We start from the raw sequence: 18,130 nt of genomic DNA, 5'->3' as shown, positions 1-18,130 counted from the left end.
ACAGTGATCATGTGACTGTGTTCATGTGACCGTGATCATGTTCATGTGACAGTGATCATGTGACCGTGATCATGTTCATGTGACTGTGATCATGTGACTTTAAGCGTGTGACGGTGAGGATTTGACTGATCAAGTGACCGTGTGTCGTTTTTTTGTTTTCATTATCTCTTCAAGGAGAAGTAGCTTCTTTTCAGCAATACTCAATAGAATTCTACTTGATCAAAAGCTAGCATAGAATTGCAATGCACTACGAATGGAGGATAATTATTATTTTACGGTATACGGATGTGGAATTGGATTGACTGAACTTTTCTGTTGTTTGTGTTTCTTGTCTGCATATCTTCGGGTTTCTAAAACGATTTTAGCAGCCACTAGCAGCAGCAGCAGCAGTGCCACCAGCAGCAGTGCCACCACCAGAAGTGCCACCACCAGCAGCAGCAGTGCCACCACCAGCAGCAGCAGTGCTACCAGCAGCAGTGCCACCACCAGCAGCAGTGCCACCAGCAGCAGCAGCAGTGCCACCAGCAGCAGTGCCACCAGCAGCAGTGCCACCAGCAGCAGTGCCACCACCACCAGCAGCAGTGCCACCAGCAGCAGTGCCACCAGCAGCAGTGCCACCAGCACCAGCAGTGCCACCAGCAGCAGTGCCACCAGCAGGACAAGCAGCAGCAGCTGCATTACATCTGCCATCACCATCATCAGCAGCAGCAGCATCGGAGTCCGCATCAGCAGCAGCAGCAGCAGCATTGGAGTCCGCATCAGCAGCAGCACCAGTGCCACCAGCAGTAAAATCAACAGCAGCAGTAGCATCACCATCACCATCATCATCAGAATCATCTACATCACCAGCAGCAGCATTAGCACCCGCAGAGGCAGTTTCATGCCAACCGTCAACATCACCGTAAGCACATAGACTTGCTGTAATTCAAATCATGTGCACATGGTACAGGTATTGCTTGACAACTTATCTCAATTCTACCGTTCATATGCTAATAGCAATGTTACTCAAAGTCCCAACCACTATTTTCTTCTCTCTCTCTATGTCTCTCTCTTTCTGTCTCTCTCTGTCTCTCTGTCTCTCCCTCCCTCTCTCTCTCCCTCCCTCTCTCTCTCTCTCTCTCTCTCTCTCTCTCTCTCTCTCTCTCTCTCTCTCTCTCTCTCTCTCTCTCTCTCTCTCTCTCTCTCTCTCTCTCTCTCTATCTATCTATCTATCTCTCTCTCTCTCTCTCTCTCTCTCTCTCTCTACCTCTCTCTCTCTACCTCTCTCTCTACCTCTCCCCTCTCTCTCTCTCTACCTCTCTCTCTCTACCTCTCTCTCTCTCTCTCTCTCTCTCTCTCTCTCTCTCTCTCTCTCTCTCTCTCTCTCTATGTCTCTCTCTCTCTCTACCTCTCTCTCTCTCTCTCTCTCTCTCTCTCTCTCTCTCTCTCTCTCTCTCTCTCTCTCTCTCTCTCTCTCTCTCTCTCTCTCTCTCTCTCTCTCTCTATCTCACACTAAATCTATCTCTCCCCCCCCTCTCTGTCTCTCTCTCTCTGTCTCTCCCTCTCCCCCTCTCTCTCTCTCTCTCTCTCTCTCTCTCTCTCTCTCTCTCTCTCTCTCTCTCTCTCCTCTCCTCTCTCTCTCTCTCTCTCTCTCTCTCTCTCTCTCTCTCTCTCTCTCTCTCTCTCTCTCTCTCTCTCTCTCTCTCTCTCTCTCTCTCTCTCTCTCTCTCTCTCTCTCTCTCTCTCTCTCTCTCTCTCTCTCTCTCTCTCTCTCTCTCTCTCTCTCTCTCTCTCGTGGACCCAATGTATGCAGACGGCGACGCACAAATGCAAAAGCAGTGCAGCAAAGCTTGTAGATGGCCGGTACAAACCTTACGATCCCTGCCTGATGATGTCAGGGAGGAAGATCGCTTTCATTGACACTGCAGAGTTCAAGTTCCTGGGGCGAAGGCTGGATGCTAATTGCTCTGAGCAGACCCAGCGGGAAGACATCCGTCAACTCACTGTATCTCTCATGCAAAAAGTAGATGGCTCTTGGCTTCAAGACCACCACAAGCTATGGCTTTACCACCATCTTGTAGTGCCCAAGCTTTCTTGGTCTTTCCAGGTTCTTGAACTCACACAAGGTTTTGTACGTGAACTGCACTTTATGTGTTTACCATTTCTGAAGAAATGGTCAGGCCTACCTCGATGCGCAAACTCTGCCATTCTTTTTATTGGCAGTCGCAAACGCTTTGGCTTACGCCTAGGGGTGAAACGAACGAACGAAAGTTCGAATATTCGTTCGAAAAATTTGAAAACGAACGAACGAACTCGCAAGATTGATAATCGAACACAGCAAGTAAGCGTAAAAATCGCTTGTGACTAGATCACGAAGGAGCCGCGGAGGTTGGGGAATCGGGCTGATCCACTGCGTCTGCCTTGATGATCACATGAAGCAAGTTGAAGGAGTTGTCGCGTCAGAACAAAGTTTCCTGAAATATTTCTGTGTGTCCGTTTGAGGTAGATTTGTACTCGTAGTGAAAGGAGTCGAGTCGCTTGTGACATCTGTTCCTGAAAGCAAACGTTCACTCGTTGCAATCATGTCAACACTTTCGAGCCTTTCATCGCGGTCCGGAGTTGAAGCGGAATTTGATAAAGTGGTCGGGAAAGACGAAGTCCTTTTCTCAGTTTCAAAAAAGTTCTATCACGCAACAGAGCGACGACGAGCAATCTTCGTACCCACCTCAAGAAGTACCATTCTCCTGCTCTGACGACCTGAGCTAGCGATGAGAAGAAAACTCTCGTCCGGACGATGGTGATGGACTTTGCAGTTAAGCTAGCTGCAAAACATTGTGATTCAGCGCAGGCTGGCGCGATAAACAATATTTCTGTTCTCGCAGTGTATCATGCGGTCAATCAGCATTCTCACTTTCTCAGTGCTGGTGATTCTGGCCTCTGGTTCTAGAGCTAGCTTACATGTAGATCTACATGCATGATCACAGTGTTTGTTTAGCATAACACCGTCAATACTGAACTGTGGCCAGCCAGGTACAAAGAACGCCTGTACTGACAGTCTGTATGGTCTTAAAAAAATACATCTATGAAATACATAATGGAGAATGTTCGTTCGAGTTCGTTCGTTAGTGTGAGAGTTCGTTCGTATTCAAAATTCAATGTTCGTTTCACCCCTACTTACGCCTCCACTACCTTCCTACGGTGTGGAAAAAGTGCCAGTCCATCAAATGGCACATTCTTCGATCGAGTTGGGACGCGCGCATGAGGGCGCTGTACACTCTGCGTCGGTGTCGCCGTGCGACTACTACTGTGACCCTGATCTAACAATACTCATGCCAGTTGCACTACAAACAATCCACTCATGACATCTTGCTCTAAAAAGGCGAGCTGCCTGCAAACTTGGATTCACACAAGAGCCATAAGAACACGAGGTCAATCTTGGTGATCATAAAAAGGAGAGGCTGATCAGGAACGCGCATGCCTAATTTATACGGGCCAAGATCGCGCATGCCTAATATGCGCGCGTACCATACTGCGCATGCCTATAGCCATTCAGAATATGGAAGGAGCGCGGCAAGGTCAGAAAAAGTAGGCTCTAGCACTACAAATTTATGTCTAAGTGATAATTATGGAAATTACGATCGCGTTCGCGACAGTCGGAGTAAGGATGCGAAGCTGACAAAGCGATATGCGGCGACAATAGAGCTGGAGTGTGCAGAGGCATCAGTAGGTTCAGGGACTCTCCGTCCACCGTCATCTTCAAGTCATCGTGCAGGGTTGGGTGCTCGTGCTCCGAAGCTGCATTCCAAACCCCCGAGGAAGGATCTCCTTCAAACATTTGAGGAGATCAACGCGCAGGAGCAGATTTTGAGGCTGAAGACTCTTCAGGTGCAAGGCAAGTGGTTGGAGTGGACATCGGTGATGTGGCAGGACCTCTCGTGGAAATCCCTTTTGTACGGTGGTACTGGTAAGGATTTAAAATTTCTTCTCGCATCAACCCTCGACGTGCTACCTTCTCCGACGAACCTACGCCGTTGGGGAAACACCGTAGTGGATCCGTACTGATTGGATTGGATTGGATTTTTATTTATAGTGGCGACTATAACAGACAATTGCCTAATAACAATAGACCCACTCGAGGGAAAGATGCAAAAAGATATGAATAATTAATATAATAATAGACTACCGGTATTGGATAGGTGATCATGTTCGCATTTTGCATAGCTGAAAGTCATAATTACTAGCGTGAAAAAGCAAGGCATTGGGGTAACAGTTTCTTAAAACGGGCGGAGTTATCCACACAGCGAGCTAGAGGGTGCAAATCATTCCACAGCTTAGCACATTGGAAGGAAGCGCCATGACGGGCAAAGGCAGTTCTGAGCATGGGCAACTTAAGAGTGCGTGATACAAGGCTGCGCGTTGCAAGACCATTATTTAAACGTTCGAACATTTGACTTAATGTGACACTACAGCGGCCTTCCAAACAGCGCCACGTCAGATACAGTAATTTCTTGCAATACATGGTTGCCAAACGATCTAGACCAAGTCTCGCAAATAAAGGGCTTGATGGGCTACAAAAACCAGTATCGTACACTGAACGCAAAGCTCGCTTTAGCATTCGTTCAAGCCTACCTAACTGGGTTAAGGAAAGGCCAGCAGAAAAACAATTTGATGCATATAGAAAATCTGGCAACACTAGGCACTTTACGAAGGTTTCTCGGCAAGTCAGCGGAATATTGTGTCGATTTCGGAACAGAATACCAATTTTACTGGCTAGTTTGGAGACCATAGAATCAACTTGAGTGCTCCAAGAAAGATCCTGGTCCAAATGTATTCCAAGGTACTTTGCACATGTCACTTGCTTGAGCTGCACTCCATGGCAGTAGACTGCAAATTGGTGGTCAGTAATATGTGGCGTAGACAGGAAGAGCACTTGTGTCTTCCGAGCATTTAGAATTAAATTGCGGTTTGACAGCCAGGTACTAATGGCTGAGACAGCTGCAGACAGGGAGTTGCTAAGCGCATTCTTCTGCGTACCGCAAACATACAATAGAATATCGTCAGCAAATTGAATAACTTTCACACAAAACTCGGAGACAATGGACTGGATCGAACGAACATAGAGTACAAAAAGCAGCGGACCAAGAACAGAGCCCTGGGGAACGCCACACATGCAGGGGAAAGGAGGGCTATAGTTCTCAGCAATGTGCACTATTTGGCGACGATTGGACAAATAGTCGGCAAACCAAACTAATGCTGAACCAGATATGCCAAGCTCAAACAAATCGTAGTTTGTGCCGTACCTGGGCCTGTACTACGCGCCACGTGCTTGGCGCTTGTCGCGTAGCGCTGGACCAGGGACGTTACACCTGGAGGCACGACAACGTACTCGGGGTCAGGAACATGCGTGAGGAGATTCGAATCCGCACTGCTGCAAACACCGTACAAACCGAAAATTCAAATGAGCTTGACTTCATCTCGTTTTGCAAGGCGGGAGAGAAGCCAGTTCGCGTTCAGCCCAGACGAAAGTTGGTTACGACTGATCTCCTGTCAGCGGCCTCAGACTGGAAACTTCTTGTCCACTCAGTTAGTGCAAAGATTTCTTTCCCTAGCTGTGTTGCACTTACCACCCTAAGACCAGATATAGTTCTGTACTCTACGAGTCGTAGGATTGTATTCTGGATGGAGTTGACAGTTTGTGCTGAGGACAGATTCAGTGTCAGTAACTCGCGGAAGGACAGGCGGTATGCGGATCTGGCCGATCAATGCCGAGCAAACAGGTGGCAGGTCGTTTCTTTTTCGGTTGCGGTAGGTGTGCGTGGTTTCATCCCGGACTCTCTTCGGAGGGCTCTGAAAGCGCTTGGATTTTCTAATCGAAGAATAAAATTTATTTGTAATTTGTGCAGTAAGACGTCTCTGCGAAGCAGCTACATCATCTGGTTGCGGCGTCAACAAAAACACTGGTCGGAAGATCCACTTTTCTGAGGTACTGTATGTGGGGCTCCGTTTATTGAGGTGCGTTGAAATTTATTCTCTTTATCTTATTATTTCTTTTCTATAATTTCCCCATATGAGTTCCTATCAGTTGCTGTGAACACCTTGAGTGGAGAGCGCTTGCTCGAGCGTTGAACCGGGTTCTTAATCCACCATACCCAGTTCGCAAGGCTGGGCGGGGTTGTGAGCAGGCTTTCAGTTCATCTTTTCTTATTATTTCTATTATTTCTGCTTTTCATCTCATTACAAAAATTCTGCGCTTTTTCTCCATCTGCGCATAAAATCTAGACTGACAACCTGCTTGTTAAATCATGCACCTGCTTTCAGGCGTAAAAACCCTGTTGTAGCGGTCTCAGTCCTCATTTGTTAGACTTACCTGTCTTTATAAATGTAACTTACTCTCTCTCTCTCTCTCTCTCTCTCTCTCTCTCTCTCCCGCTCTCTCTCTCTGTATCTCTATCTCTCTCTCATAAAGGAATAAAGCAGTACAGAGGACTGACTGTGCCGTCATCACCATGCATCAACGAAATGATGCATGATGATGCATGATGCATGATGATGACGGCGGATTTAGTTCTATTTATTCCTTTATTAAAATCCCCTCTTGGCGTTGTCTTCTGACCCTCCGTGATTAACATGAAAATACATGTCGCTTTCATATGTTCTGTCCCTCTTTCAGACTGAAAGTTTTGTCAGACATTTCTCATTTTCGAAACTTCAGCCGAAGCATTGAAGGTTGCGTCAGCCGCCTTAAACGTGGTAAGTATGTTGCTGCCTATCTGTGTAGAATGGAAGACAAAATACGTAGCATATATTCCGGAGTATACTCCGCACCCAGATATTTGTGTCACTAAATACATTACATTGTTTGTTGTTATTTTAGCTGTTCCTACTTGCTATGTTTCTATCACCTCTTTACTGTACCAAATAAAGACTTGCAATAGGACTATATACATTATAGCGTAACTTGTAGTCCCTGTGCTTAGACTTGCTGTGGTGTGGGGCCGTGCATTGGGAACGTGAATATGTAGTAGCTGGCCCTGGCTACCGACATGTCTCTGAGAAATGCTGTATTTCTTTATGTTCCCTCCTTGTTCTCCTGTGTGTCCAGAGGACTTTGCCCAAGCCGTTGCAATACTGATTGACCCAGAATACAGCAACGATTTCAAAGACGACATGCAAGACTTTATCGTGAGAAACGACCTCGGCACCACTAACATACCGGATAATATGCATGGTGTTATCAGGTGGGTCGTGGACAAAGCTGGAACGCACGAAGTCACCCTGGCCGAGTTGAAGAAGATAGCGCTAGACCTGAATCCGGACAAGAAGAAAAAGATTGAGAAAACATTCCAGTGAGTTAAACAAGAATGACTGATCTCCTTGTTATCCAGTATTTCGGTGGGATGGTCCGGGTTGGGTCCAGGGAGAAGGGATGGGGTGATGGCAGGGGGGGGGGGGTCAAGTTGGTTTCAGAAAGTGATGAATGGTCTGTGCTGGGATCCTGCCTGCACCTTAGCTTGTCGTCTGAGCATTGTTTCCCAGTAGCAAAGTCCCCGGTTTGAAATTTTTAAACTCGGATACTGAGCCAGTAACAGAATGTAAAATGTAAGAAAACACATTGGAACGATGCCCTGTGATTGCACTTTCTGACTGAGTATTATCTTGTTACAGTCGTGGATAGTTGCTTCATAACTCGTTCCCATGGGTTTTCCCTAGTTTGGGTTAGCAGTTTTCTAAGAATACCAAGGATCTGATAGACTGACAAGATCATGCAAGAAAACACCAATTGCACTCACCTGAGCTGAAGAGCTTCAGCTTTTCAAGTCGTGTTGGTTGTGCTAACATCCGACCAAACGTTTTCTCTCAATAAAAGGGTGTACATTCTTGGAGTGTGCAACCATTGAGCCACAATCTAGTCAACCTCGTATACAAGACAAAATCACGACTTCACCTCTCTCATTTCTATCACTCTTTACAAGATACACATCTCACTGGCAGGCCAATGGAGCTAGCGTGGTGTGATATGGTGCTGGTGCGGCCTGCTATGTTCAACCAACTAGAGGTCTCGGCATCTTCAAATGGCAGGCACTAGAATGTTCTCCCCCCCCCCCCCCCCCCCCATTGTCTCTGCCTGTCTTTATATTGCAGAATACCATATCTGTCTGCTTGCTGGTGTGTCTGCATATCATTCTCTTACCCTCCCTGCTCTCTTTCCCTCTCTCTCTCTCTCTCTCTCTCTCTCTCTCTCTCTCTCTCTCTCTCTCTTTCCCTCTCCCTCCCTCTCTCTCCCCCGCTTTCTCTCTCTTGTTGTTTGTCCTTGGTACAGTGTTGAAAAATGGTGAGGCGTCATCTTGAAGCTGCCCTGCCCAGCGGTGGCCTCTATTCGTTCCTGGCTTAGCTGTCAACTGTCTACATTCTACTGGTAGTGAGTCGCTCGACAGCAGAACACCTCAAGCATCTGAAGACCATCTTCCATCACTTGGCAGAGTATGGTCTGGTGGTCATTGTCAGCAAGTGTGTCTTCATGCAGCCCTTCCGTGACATTCCTCGGTCACAATGTCAAAGCCGCTGTCGGCGGCGGCATTGAGACACTGGCAGAGAAAGTCAAGGCCATGGTGGACTACCCTGCTCCAGACACTCACTCTGCTCTCTATCTCGCTTTCTAGGTTTGGTAAATCTCTACCGACGCTTCATCCCGGATTGTGCATGCATTCTTTAGCCGCTCTCGGATTTGTTAGCAGGCCCTCAATCTCCTGAGAACTGCTCGTCGCGAAGGTCGCGATGAAATACATGAAAATGAATTCTGAATAACTAATTTGTATTTTGCATTACATGACGATGATTAACATTAGTGTTTTCGTATATACCATGACAATGATTGTACTCTCTTACTCTCTTACATTGTGGCTGATTCCACGCTTGGGTTAGCAGAATTCTGGTTCCTTATCTTCCTTTCTAATGGTTGACTCCATTTCACTTCAAAGTAGCTTCGAAGGTAGTCTTCGTTTCTCTAGTCTTTGCATTACCTTCTGAAACAAATTCTTCGTTATGTTTTCATACCGTGAGTAGTCTCGCGCTCTTGATTTGTTTTGCTCAGGCATGACTTTCTTTCTGTTCTTTTTGTTATGCATGATCATGATGACGTATTGGTATGATGTATATGTGTATGTGATCACTTGACCACGTGACTATGTGTTCAATAACTACAGACAGTAGGCAAGTGCACTTTAGCCATTCGCTCTCCTTGCTGCTACTTCTTCTCCGTTTCTATTTTGTCGCTGCACTAGTTCCTTTTTCCACCATTCCACGCCAATGAAAGTCGTGGTCGCCAATTAAATGCATGATCTTTGTGCGCAGCTGCCTGTGGATGCAGCCGCCCTGTTTCCGTTCCATTTGGATCTTGATTGAGAAAGAAACTTTCCAAATCATAAATGAAGAAACGTTGTTTGTAAATTAATAGCTAGGTTCCAGGGTACGATTTTCCATGCCAAAATCCGTATGGACGATACGGATTTTTTCGAAGCCTACTTCATACGATGTTTCGGCACGGAGAATACATGTGGACTGGCTTTCATACGAACCATGTTTCGTATGGAGATTTTGCGTCATCGAGTGCAGAAAGATTGTTTTGCGTACACATAATAATTGGGCACGAGAAACATCGATTTTCCGCCGGAAGTTTTGAAATAAAAAGGCAAAGTGGCGGACACTACTGAAGAAGTCGTGGACTAATTGAACGGCGATCTTATGAAGTTATCAGATTATCCGGAAGGAAAGCGAATGAAATTAAATCCTGCTAAAACGAAGTTCATACTGCTCCACCCCATAGACCACCGATGTCCCGCCATGATATCTGCCTCTGTTACCATTGATGGTGTCCATGTTCCCCGCACACAGTCTGCTCGCTACTTGGGTATTGTACTTGACAAAAACTTGACTTTTGGCCCAGAAATAGACAACCTTGTCGGTTCTGTGAACAGGAAACTTGGTGCATACCGCTATCCCGCCATCTTCTGCCACACCATACTCGGCGTTCCTTCTATTTTTAAAGTGTCATTCACAACAGAACAACAAGGACAATCAAGGCTTGTTTGCTGCTACTTTAAGTTTCATGCTCACGCAATCATCAGGCAACATGAAGGTCGGGTACCGACCATGCCGGTATATCTGTCAGGAGAGGGTGGTATAAAAAGCTGTGTGAGACTGTGGGGGCTAGCGCAGTAGCGGTGGTGTTTTAGGCAGGGGCTGTGTGCAGAGTGTGTGGTTGTTGAAGGCAGGGGCTAGCAGTGCAGTGTTAGCGCGGAGTGTGTGGCTGGTGTGGGCAGGAGGTGGTGAGCAATGCGTGTGGATGTTGTAGGCAGTAGGCTGTAGAGCTAGCAGTGTGATAATAGCGTAGTGTAAATGTATATGGCTGGTGTGGGCAGGGTGTTATGAGCAAGGTGTGTGAACGTGAATGGTGTGGCCAGGAGGCTGTGGAGACATGTTTAGGTGACACCGCGGTTTTTTAGGAGATACTTGTTCTCGTGTCGGAACTTGGACACCATTTCAGAGCGCTTGTTGAGGCTGGACGGTGACCCTAGCGTGTTCAGGATGTGATACTTTTCTCTGGTACAGAGGGAACACCGCTTCGTGATGTTGGAGTATGCCCGGGCGCGATCTTTTATCCTCCATTCGACTTCGTATTGGGCGTTGGATTTCTTCAGCTTCCAGATGTAGCTGGAGAACTCAGTGCAGCTGGAGTACTTCTCGTATCTTGTTGTAGTCATGTGGTTGGCATGGCGTGACTTGAATGGTGGCGCCGTCATACCGGTGTATTCCTTTTTGGTGGGGCCTGACGTTATGGATGCCACATATATCAGCTCCGTCGTTTGGCATTCACCGTTGAGTGGACACGATGGCTTGTCTCGGCAGTTGCAGGGCTTTTCCGGTTTTTTCGTTTGCGGGCAGAGAACCGCTTTGTTGTGGCTTTTGATGCGTGCAGCCATCTTTGGCATGCAACTGTAGCTTATCTTGATGGTGTTTTTTTTGTGAATATTTTTCCGCTTCGACTGTGGGGGGAAGTGCTTCTTAATGAGCGCGAGGAATCTTCCACCGATGTTTGTTTTCACATTACGGCTGTAGGGCGGGTTGTACCAAATCACCTTCCTCTTCCTTTTCTTCTTTTTGCTTGTTTTCTGTTTGAACTCGAGCGTGCTAGGGTGGCCGCTGGCGTTGAGGGCCTCCGCGTAGATGGGGATAGCGTCACGGAGCACAGCTTCTGAGCAGGAGATGCTTGCCAGTCGGTTGTTAATTCCAGCTGGGATGTTCTTAAGGACTTGCGGTGGGTGATTGGAGTTGGCGTTGACATACAGTGGGGTGTTGTTGGGTTTTCGGTACGGTTGGTAGGTTCCTGTGGAGATGCTCATTGTGATGTCTAGGTAGTTAACGGCGTTCAGGTTTACGTCTATCGTGATTTTTAGCCCCAGCGTCTTGAAGGTGTCGATGACAGCTTTCCTTACTTTGTCCGCCCAGTGGCCAGTGGCGTTACGGAGGACGGCAAGCCCGTCGTCTCTGTAGAGGCCTACCGAGCCGCTGCTGAAGTGCTGTTCGAGTTTACTCAGGAAATTCTCGCAGGTTTCTTGGTCCTCGTCATGACAAAAAAAGATCATCCACAAAACGGTAGTACACCGAAGGCCACAACGATGGGGGAATTGATGACACGCAGAATCCAACGAATATGTGTGCTAATACAGGATCAGGAAGCAGGCACAGTGGGTTGGTCAAAGACCATGATTGAGATACGAGAGGTACCTGGTTCAAGTCCTGCCTGGGAGCGGTTTTTCCAGCCGTGCTGCTACCCACAGTCAACTGGGAACTTGTGGCCAGGCACAAGGGGTACATGGATGCAGCTAATGGGGTCGTTTTCGGCACTTGTGCCAGTGGTTGTGAGACTTGCCCACTCACCCCCACCGTTAGGCGCTGCATCTGCCGCTAGGGTTTATCGGGTGTTAGCGGCCGTCGTGAGTTCCCTTCGGGAACGGATACGATAATTTACTTACTTTACAGGATCAGGAGGAGGATCCGAGAGGCCATCAACATCAGGGAGCTATCCCCGGAAATCAACAACAACAGGGGCTGGGACCTGCTATAAACCCACCTATGCGGCCATATTATTAGCTTCTAGCATGAGTTCTGGGTGATACACTCGGCACATGGACGGTGCGAACTGCTTAGCTGTCACCATGCTGTGCATGCTCAGCAGTGTAATTGAATGGAAGAAAACAATTACTTTGGTGTTTTGCAGCTCTATTTCGTTCCCTGACGGTAACCAAATCTAGATGTAGGAATCTGTTGAGCAGGAGAGTGATACATGTCTTCCCGAAGGCTGTCCAGGCTGCAGTGGTGATGAAGAAGACACGATCATCACCCCGAGATCGATTGTAGCGAATTGGAAAACTCATGGTGAATTTGCTTCCACTCCAAGGCAATGTCGAGGTATGAAGGGTGCTTGTACTGCCTTTCAAAGTGAATAGGAGATGAACATGGCTGTGCATAGCTGTTGTTCTACGCCAATTTACCTACTCTTGCTGATACCGTAGTGGCATATTGCAAATTGCGTGGACGAACAACTCTAGTCACTAGTGGCTAATGAGCAACACTAACAGGTGAGATTTTTCAATTTGACAAAAAATGTTTTTGTTTGAGAACTGACAGTGGCAGTCATTTGACTCAGTAGGTGTCTTTGCGCTTCTTTCCCTTCATTGGTAGGGTTGTGCTTGAAGTAAAATAAAATAAATAGACATGTGGAACACACACAAGCGGAAAAACCGTCAGAGATCAAATTCCATTACACAGTGTTTCACCGTTCAAGCAACGGATCATCAGATGGATGATCAAACAAAGTATGATACACTGGTTATATACTCAGAAGGTGTGAACTCCGTCACTATGGAGTGTGAAAATTATCATGTCGGGTCCCGGATGTGACAAGTCCATTTTTCATGATGCATTGTACAGAGTGCCAAGGTGCTAGATGAGGGTGATGATATTGCGGGGTGTGACCAGCCCATTTTTCATGATGCATTGCACAGAGTGCCTAGGGAAAGGTGATAGCGCAGAGTGGTGCCATGCCAGGTAACAGATATACAGTCAACTTCGCTAATAACGACTGCGGATATAACGACAATTCGTGAATAACGACCGAATTTCCATGCCTAGAGCAAAGTCCCATCTAACTGTATACATTTAACTTCGGATATAACGACTATCTGAATAACGACAATTCGCGTATAGCGACATGCTTTTAGTGCCCCGAGGTCATATTCACTGCTTGAATAACGACTTTCTGGGCTTTTGACAGCTATTTCAAGTACCTGTCAGTCAAGTACATGTACCTGTCATGCAGAAGTACCAGAACCTATGGTGATGGATATTATTTAAAATAATTATTATAAAGGCACACATGCAAGAAAATGCAGCCAAGGGGGGGGGGCTTTTTCTTCCTTTTTATGTTGGCTTCAAAATTGTTGGATTTACCAGCACACCATTATGTATACAATGTACATGTAGTTGTACATGATTGTACAGTAATCATCATACATGTACATGTTTCTGGCCCTGTAGATGGCTCAACTTGAAGGCATATTTTTCAATTGATTTCCTTTGCATATTGAATTTTTAGTTCTTTTCAATTGCAATATGAAAATAAAGTACACATTGACATAGAGCAAGAAAAGAGCTTGATTTTGATATGCATGTCATACTATACAAAATATGGGTTCACATACATTCAAATGGGACTTCGGTTATAAGGACACTTCGCGAATAAGGACACTTTTCTGATGCCCCGCCGAATGTCGTTATTGGCGAAGTTGACTGTAGAGGCGCTACCAAGGCCATAAAATAATCACTGTCCTTATCATGTGATGGGCACAAAATTTGATAGGACATACTTGCTTTCGTGCCTGCATTTTGACACAATCTCATTTCGCTTGTTTAGCCTAGTGCGGGCGTCGGTTTCGAGGATGTGATACTTCTCGGTAGTGCAGAGGCCACATCTCTTGGACGTGTTATCGAACGAGGTGGCCCTGTCGCGGATCTTCCAGTCAATGACGTACTGTCTGTTGTCCCGCTTCATCGACCAAACATGCTTTGAGTCTGACAACTCGGTGGAATTCTCATAGCGGTCATGCCTGAGCGTAGTCAAATGGTTGGAGTAGCGAGCTTTGAAAGGCGGCGCAGACATGCCGGTATAGACCTTGGCGTTACGGGTGTCGTCCGACACCATGGCCTGGTAGATGTTTGTGTGTGATGAAGCTCTGCCTCGCTTGCATTGAGCACTCTCCGCAGTTTGAGACCATTCCCTTGTGTGAACATGTGGAACATAAATCTAATCAAGCATCAGTACATGTGTTGCGAATTTCAACTTCAAAGCACATGAAAACACAATGATCACAAAGTTTATGGAATCAGGAGGACACCCTGTTTTCAACGAACACATACACACATGCTGTATTGCGCACACACATGTACACATGTGCGTGCACCCCCACCCCATCCCACAGAAAGCGCGTGCAGCGCGCACATCCATACACATGTGCATGTACCCCCCCCCCCCCGACACACACACACACTCCTACCCATACACATGTGCGTAGGACCCCCACACACACACACACACACACGTGTGCACAGACGAATACACAAACACACACGCACGAACACACACAAGATACGTGTAAGTGTACATGGTCTTCCTGGTGCAGATTCTGTGCCAGCACAATGGAAAATACCTCCATCAAGATGCTTGATCAAGTGTTGTGATAATGGCACCGTTTGTTTGTTTTTACAAAGAAGTGTGTGAAGGATTACAATGCGTTATAATTCATAATTGTTCTTTGCCTTGTACTGTGCAGACCAGAATGCTTCGCTATCAACTCCTGGCTTTCCATCGGCATGGTGCTCAGCTGCAGCGGCATCTAATCCGGGGAGTTGAAGTTGCTGGATGGCTGCACTGACACAGGATGGGTTTGCGTTGGCAATGCGATACGGCAGTCATTCCACATCATGAGCTACATGTTTATGTAATTTATATTGTCGCTCGTCCAGCAACGTCAAGGCTCTGCATGTAAACACAGGAGAACACCATAATAAAAAATACTACTCAGGGGATAATATTATAATTTTGGATTAGCAATTTCGTGACATTTATGAGTTCCTGTCTAAACCATGCCGTGATCTTGATTGCTATCTGTTCACAAAGTACCTTGTATTGTAACAATACTCTGCCTAATCACTACCCTCCGCCAATTATTAGATTCACACAATATTCACAACGTATGCAACACAATGCTGTCTATTGACACTACTTCGAACTGAAATGCTCACTACTCTTCTCCCGTTTTCAACTCCCTCTACCTTATGAATACTCTACATTTACTGGTTTCGTTTCTACCCTTTCCATTGCTGCCAGCTCCCAGTCTTTTTCAATGCACAGCACCACCTTGAAATTTTTGTGATTTGATGTACACATACTTTGAAGTTGAAATTCGAACTACATGATCAGATTTTTGTTCCACATGTTCTATTTATTTTACTTCGAGCACAACTCTACCGATGAAGGGAAAGAAGCAGCAGAGAGACACCTACTGAGTCTAATGACTGCCACTGTCAGTTCTCAAACAAAAACAATTTTTGTCAAATTGAAAAATCTCACCTGTTAGTGTTGCTCACTAGCCAATAGTGACTAGAGTTGTTCGTCCACGAAATTTGCAATATAGCACTACGGTACCACCAAGAGTAGGTAAGTTGGCATAGAACAACAGCTATGCAAAGCCATGTTCATCTCCTCTTCACTTTGGAAGGCAATACAAGCACCCTTCATACCTCGACATTGCCTTGGACTTTGGAGTGGAAGCAAATTCACCATGAGTTTTCCAATTCGCTACAATCGATCTCGGGGTGATGATCGTGTCTTCTTCATCACCACTGCAGCCTGGACAGCCTTCGGGAAGACATGTATCACTCTCCTGCTCAACAGATTCCTACATCTAGATTTGGTTACCGTCAGGGAACGAAATAGAGCTGCAAAACACCAATTGTTTTCTTCCATTCAATTACACTGCTGAGCATGCACAGCATGGTGACAGCTAAGCAGTTCGCACGTCATCAAGCCCAATTTCCAAATATGGAAGGTGTTATTAATTTTATGAAATTTGACACGGTTCCTCTTCTCTGATCGGCTCGAGACATAGCTCATCGGAATCAGTGCCCAATTCCCCTTCGTCTGATCTGAAGCCAAGATTAGAATAGAATTACTTAGAAGAAGGTAAGGACCAAAGGTTTACGCCACAGTATAATAATAGAACAGTTCTCGTACAGTGCAGCGATGTAGTGCTAACCTTTCCATTTCTGTCTCTTTTGAGCTCTGCTACAATGTGATGGTTGTGAAAAAAGTGGGAAACGGAGTGCAAGCACCAATAGTTACTGAGCGGCTAAAATGCAGCGGTTACGGCTTGAACGTTCGGAACGGAGTTACTGAGCGGAGTGGACAAAATGCAGCAGCTACTGATGGAACATGGCACGCCACTGATTCTTGTCAGTGGCAGTGGCGCGGACCTCTTCCAAGTCCCCCACGGCCACACTCTTGAAGCTTCTATGGGATGTTCCTTTCTTGGAGATCCTTGATGACCGTGGTGGCGAGTGTTGTCTTTGGTCTACCACGGTGACCGGTAGCGTATCGCTTCAGGTAGCATGACATAGCTCTGAAAGCAGGTGCATTGGGGTCCATCCGAAGAACGTGGCTAGCATTTGCGTTCTGGGGCGATTTACAGATGCGTGTACTTATTGCCAAGATGATGTCGGGTCAGAACGTGTGCCACAATATTCACTAATGATACTGACATTCAACGACCTGACGTTTGCCTCGATCACGTCTTCGATACATGTGTAGCATGCACGCCCTGGTCGATCTAAGGCTACAGTTTGTACACTGACCAACACTAGCAACAGACTTCCAGCTGGTCATAAAAATTTAATTCCATTCATTCAAAGAAAAAGAAAAACATTGAAAACCCAGGACAAGTATTTTTCTTCGCACACATGATGTCATTGCCTTGTCAACTACATCACATGATGTCATTGCCTTGTCAACTACATCACATGATGTCATTGCCTTGTCAACTACGCTGTAACTAATTACTTACATGTACTTTGACAGGATCTGGATCAGGGAGTAGTAAAATACACTACTCCCTGATCTGGATCATAGATCATGTAGATGTGGCAAGCTTGCGAAGGACTAAAGCTGTAAGACTAACGTTCACGTTCCCTGCAAAAAACGCATTTCGACACCCGGTACGTACCCATACCGGCCATGTGTGCTGGACTTCTGCGCGTGGCGTGCAGGGCAAGACGTGTGAGATGGCTGGTATGCACGACAACTCCTACAACATAGCACGGGAACACGACAGGTCACCGCGAGACAGCTCACAGCGCGACAACTCACAGCCGACAGCTCACAGTGTCGTCAACTCACACTCACAGCGAGACAAGTCACGGCCACACCGACTCACAGCGCGGCACAGCCACACCAGCTTAGCAGTGTGGTTACTTTTCATTGATTGGCTGCTTCTGATATCACCCTGATGCCACTGCTGGAACATGCTCTGGCTATAAAAGCTCACAGTTGAATAGAAAAAAATCGTTTTTGGTCATGGATAAGAGTGTCGTGGTGGGATCACTACACCATGGATTCTTCACCAGATTACGTTACGAAAACGCAGCGAATTCTTCCTTCACTTGGAAGACACGCTGTCGCCAAAAATGGATCCCATCCTGGAGTACTTCGAGAAGAGTTACATTGGTACCCTTTGTTACTTTTCCTCAGCGCCCAGGTCAACACACTTTCGTCAACACCGGGTTTCCGCACACAATCGAATCACAGTTCAGTTTTACTCCACTCCGGAGAACACAATTATTCAGACCCATGGAACATAGTAAAATCACAACAGCTACAAACTTGTAGAATCTAGAGCTCAGGTCCAACACAACAAGAACCAAAACATTACCACGCGGCCAGCAACATGAACAACTCACAGAACAAAAGGCACATGCTTCCAAAACCAATACACACTCCGGCCCGGCCGGCCCGTGTCGCATATGCCAGCGATACATGCAT

At 46.5% G+C, this 18,130-nt stretch overlaps 1 protein-coding gene and 1 long non-coding RNA gene across 3 annotated transcripts in view; one reads left to right on the top strand and one right to left on the bottom strand.

Moving 5' to 3' along the window:
* Positions 1–18,130, top strand: part of LOC135822818 (uncharacterized) — a 110,065-nt gene that overhangs the window by 20,268 nt on the left and 71,667 nt on the right. The window contains exons 7-10 of one of the 2 annotated variants that reach the window (XM_065335653.1): positions 366–901; positions 6,650–6,729; positions 7,082–7,325; positions 8,300–9,399. In XM_065335653.1, coding sequence (XP_065191725.1) covers positions 366–901; positions 6,650–6,729; positions 7,082–7,325; positions 8,300–8,315 — 876 coding nt within the window. In that variant the 3' untranslated portion in view covers positions 8,316–9,399. Of the gene's footprint in view, positions 1–365; positions 902–6,649; positions 6,730–7,081; positions 7,326–8,299; positions 9,400–18,130 lie in introns of those variants that run through there. The other variant, XM_065335654.1, reaches the window with a different exon arrangement.
* Positions 14,696–18,130, bottom strand: part of LOC135822835 (uncharacterized) — a 77,562-nt gene continuing 74,127 nt past the window's right edge. The window contains exon 3 of the long non-coding RNA XR_010554551.1: positions 14,696–15,073. This is a non-coding gene — a long non-coding RNA (uncharacterized LOC135822835). The remainder of the gene's footprint in view (positions 15,074–18,130) is intronic.

This window comes from Sycon ciliatum, chromosome 8 (assembly GCF_964019385.1).
Source record: "Sycon ciliatum chromosome 8, ocSycCili1.1, whole genome shotgun sequence".
NCBI lineage: Eukaryota > Metazoa > Porifera > Calcarea > Leucosolenida > Sycettidae > Sycon > Sycon ciliatum.
Note: the sequence above shows the minus strand (reverse complement) of the source record. Positions and strands in the feature narration are given on the sequence as shown.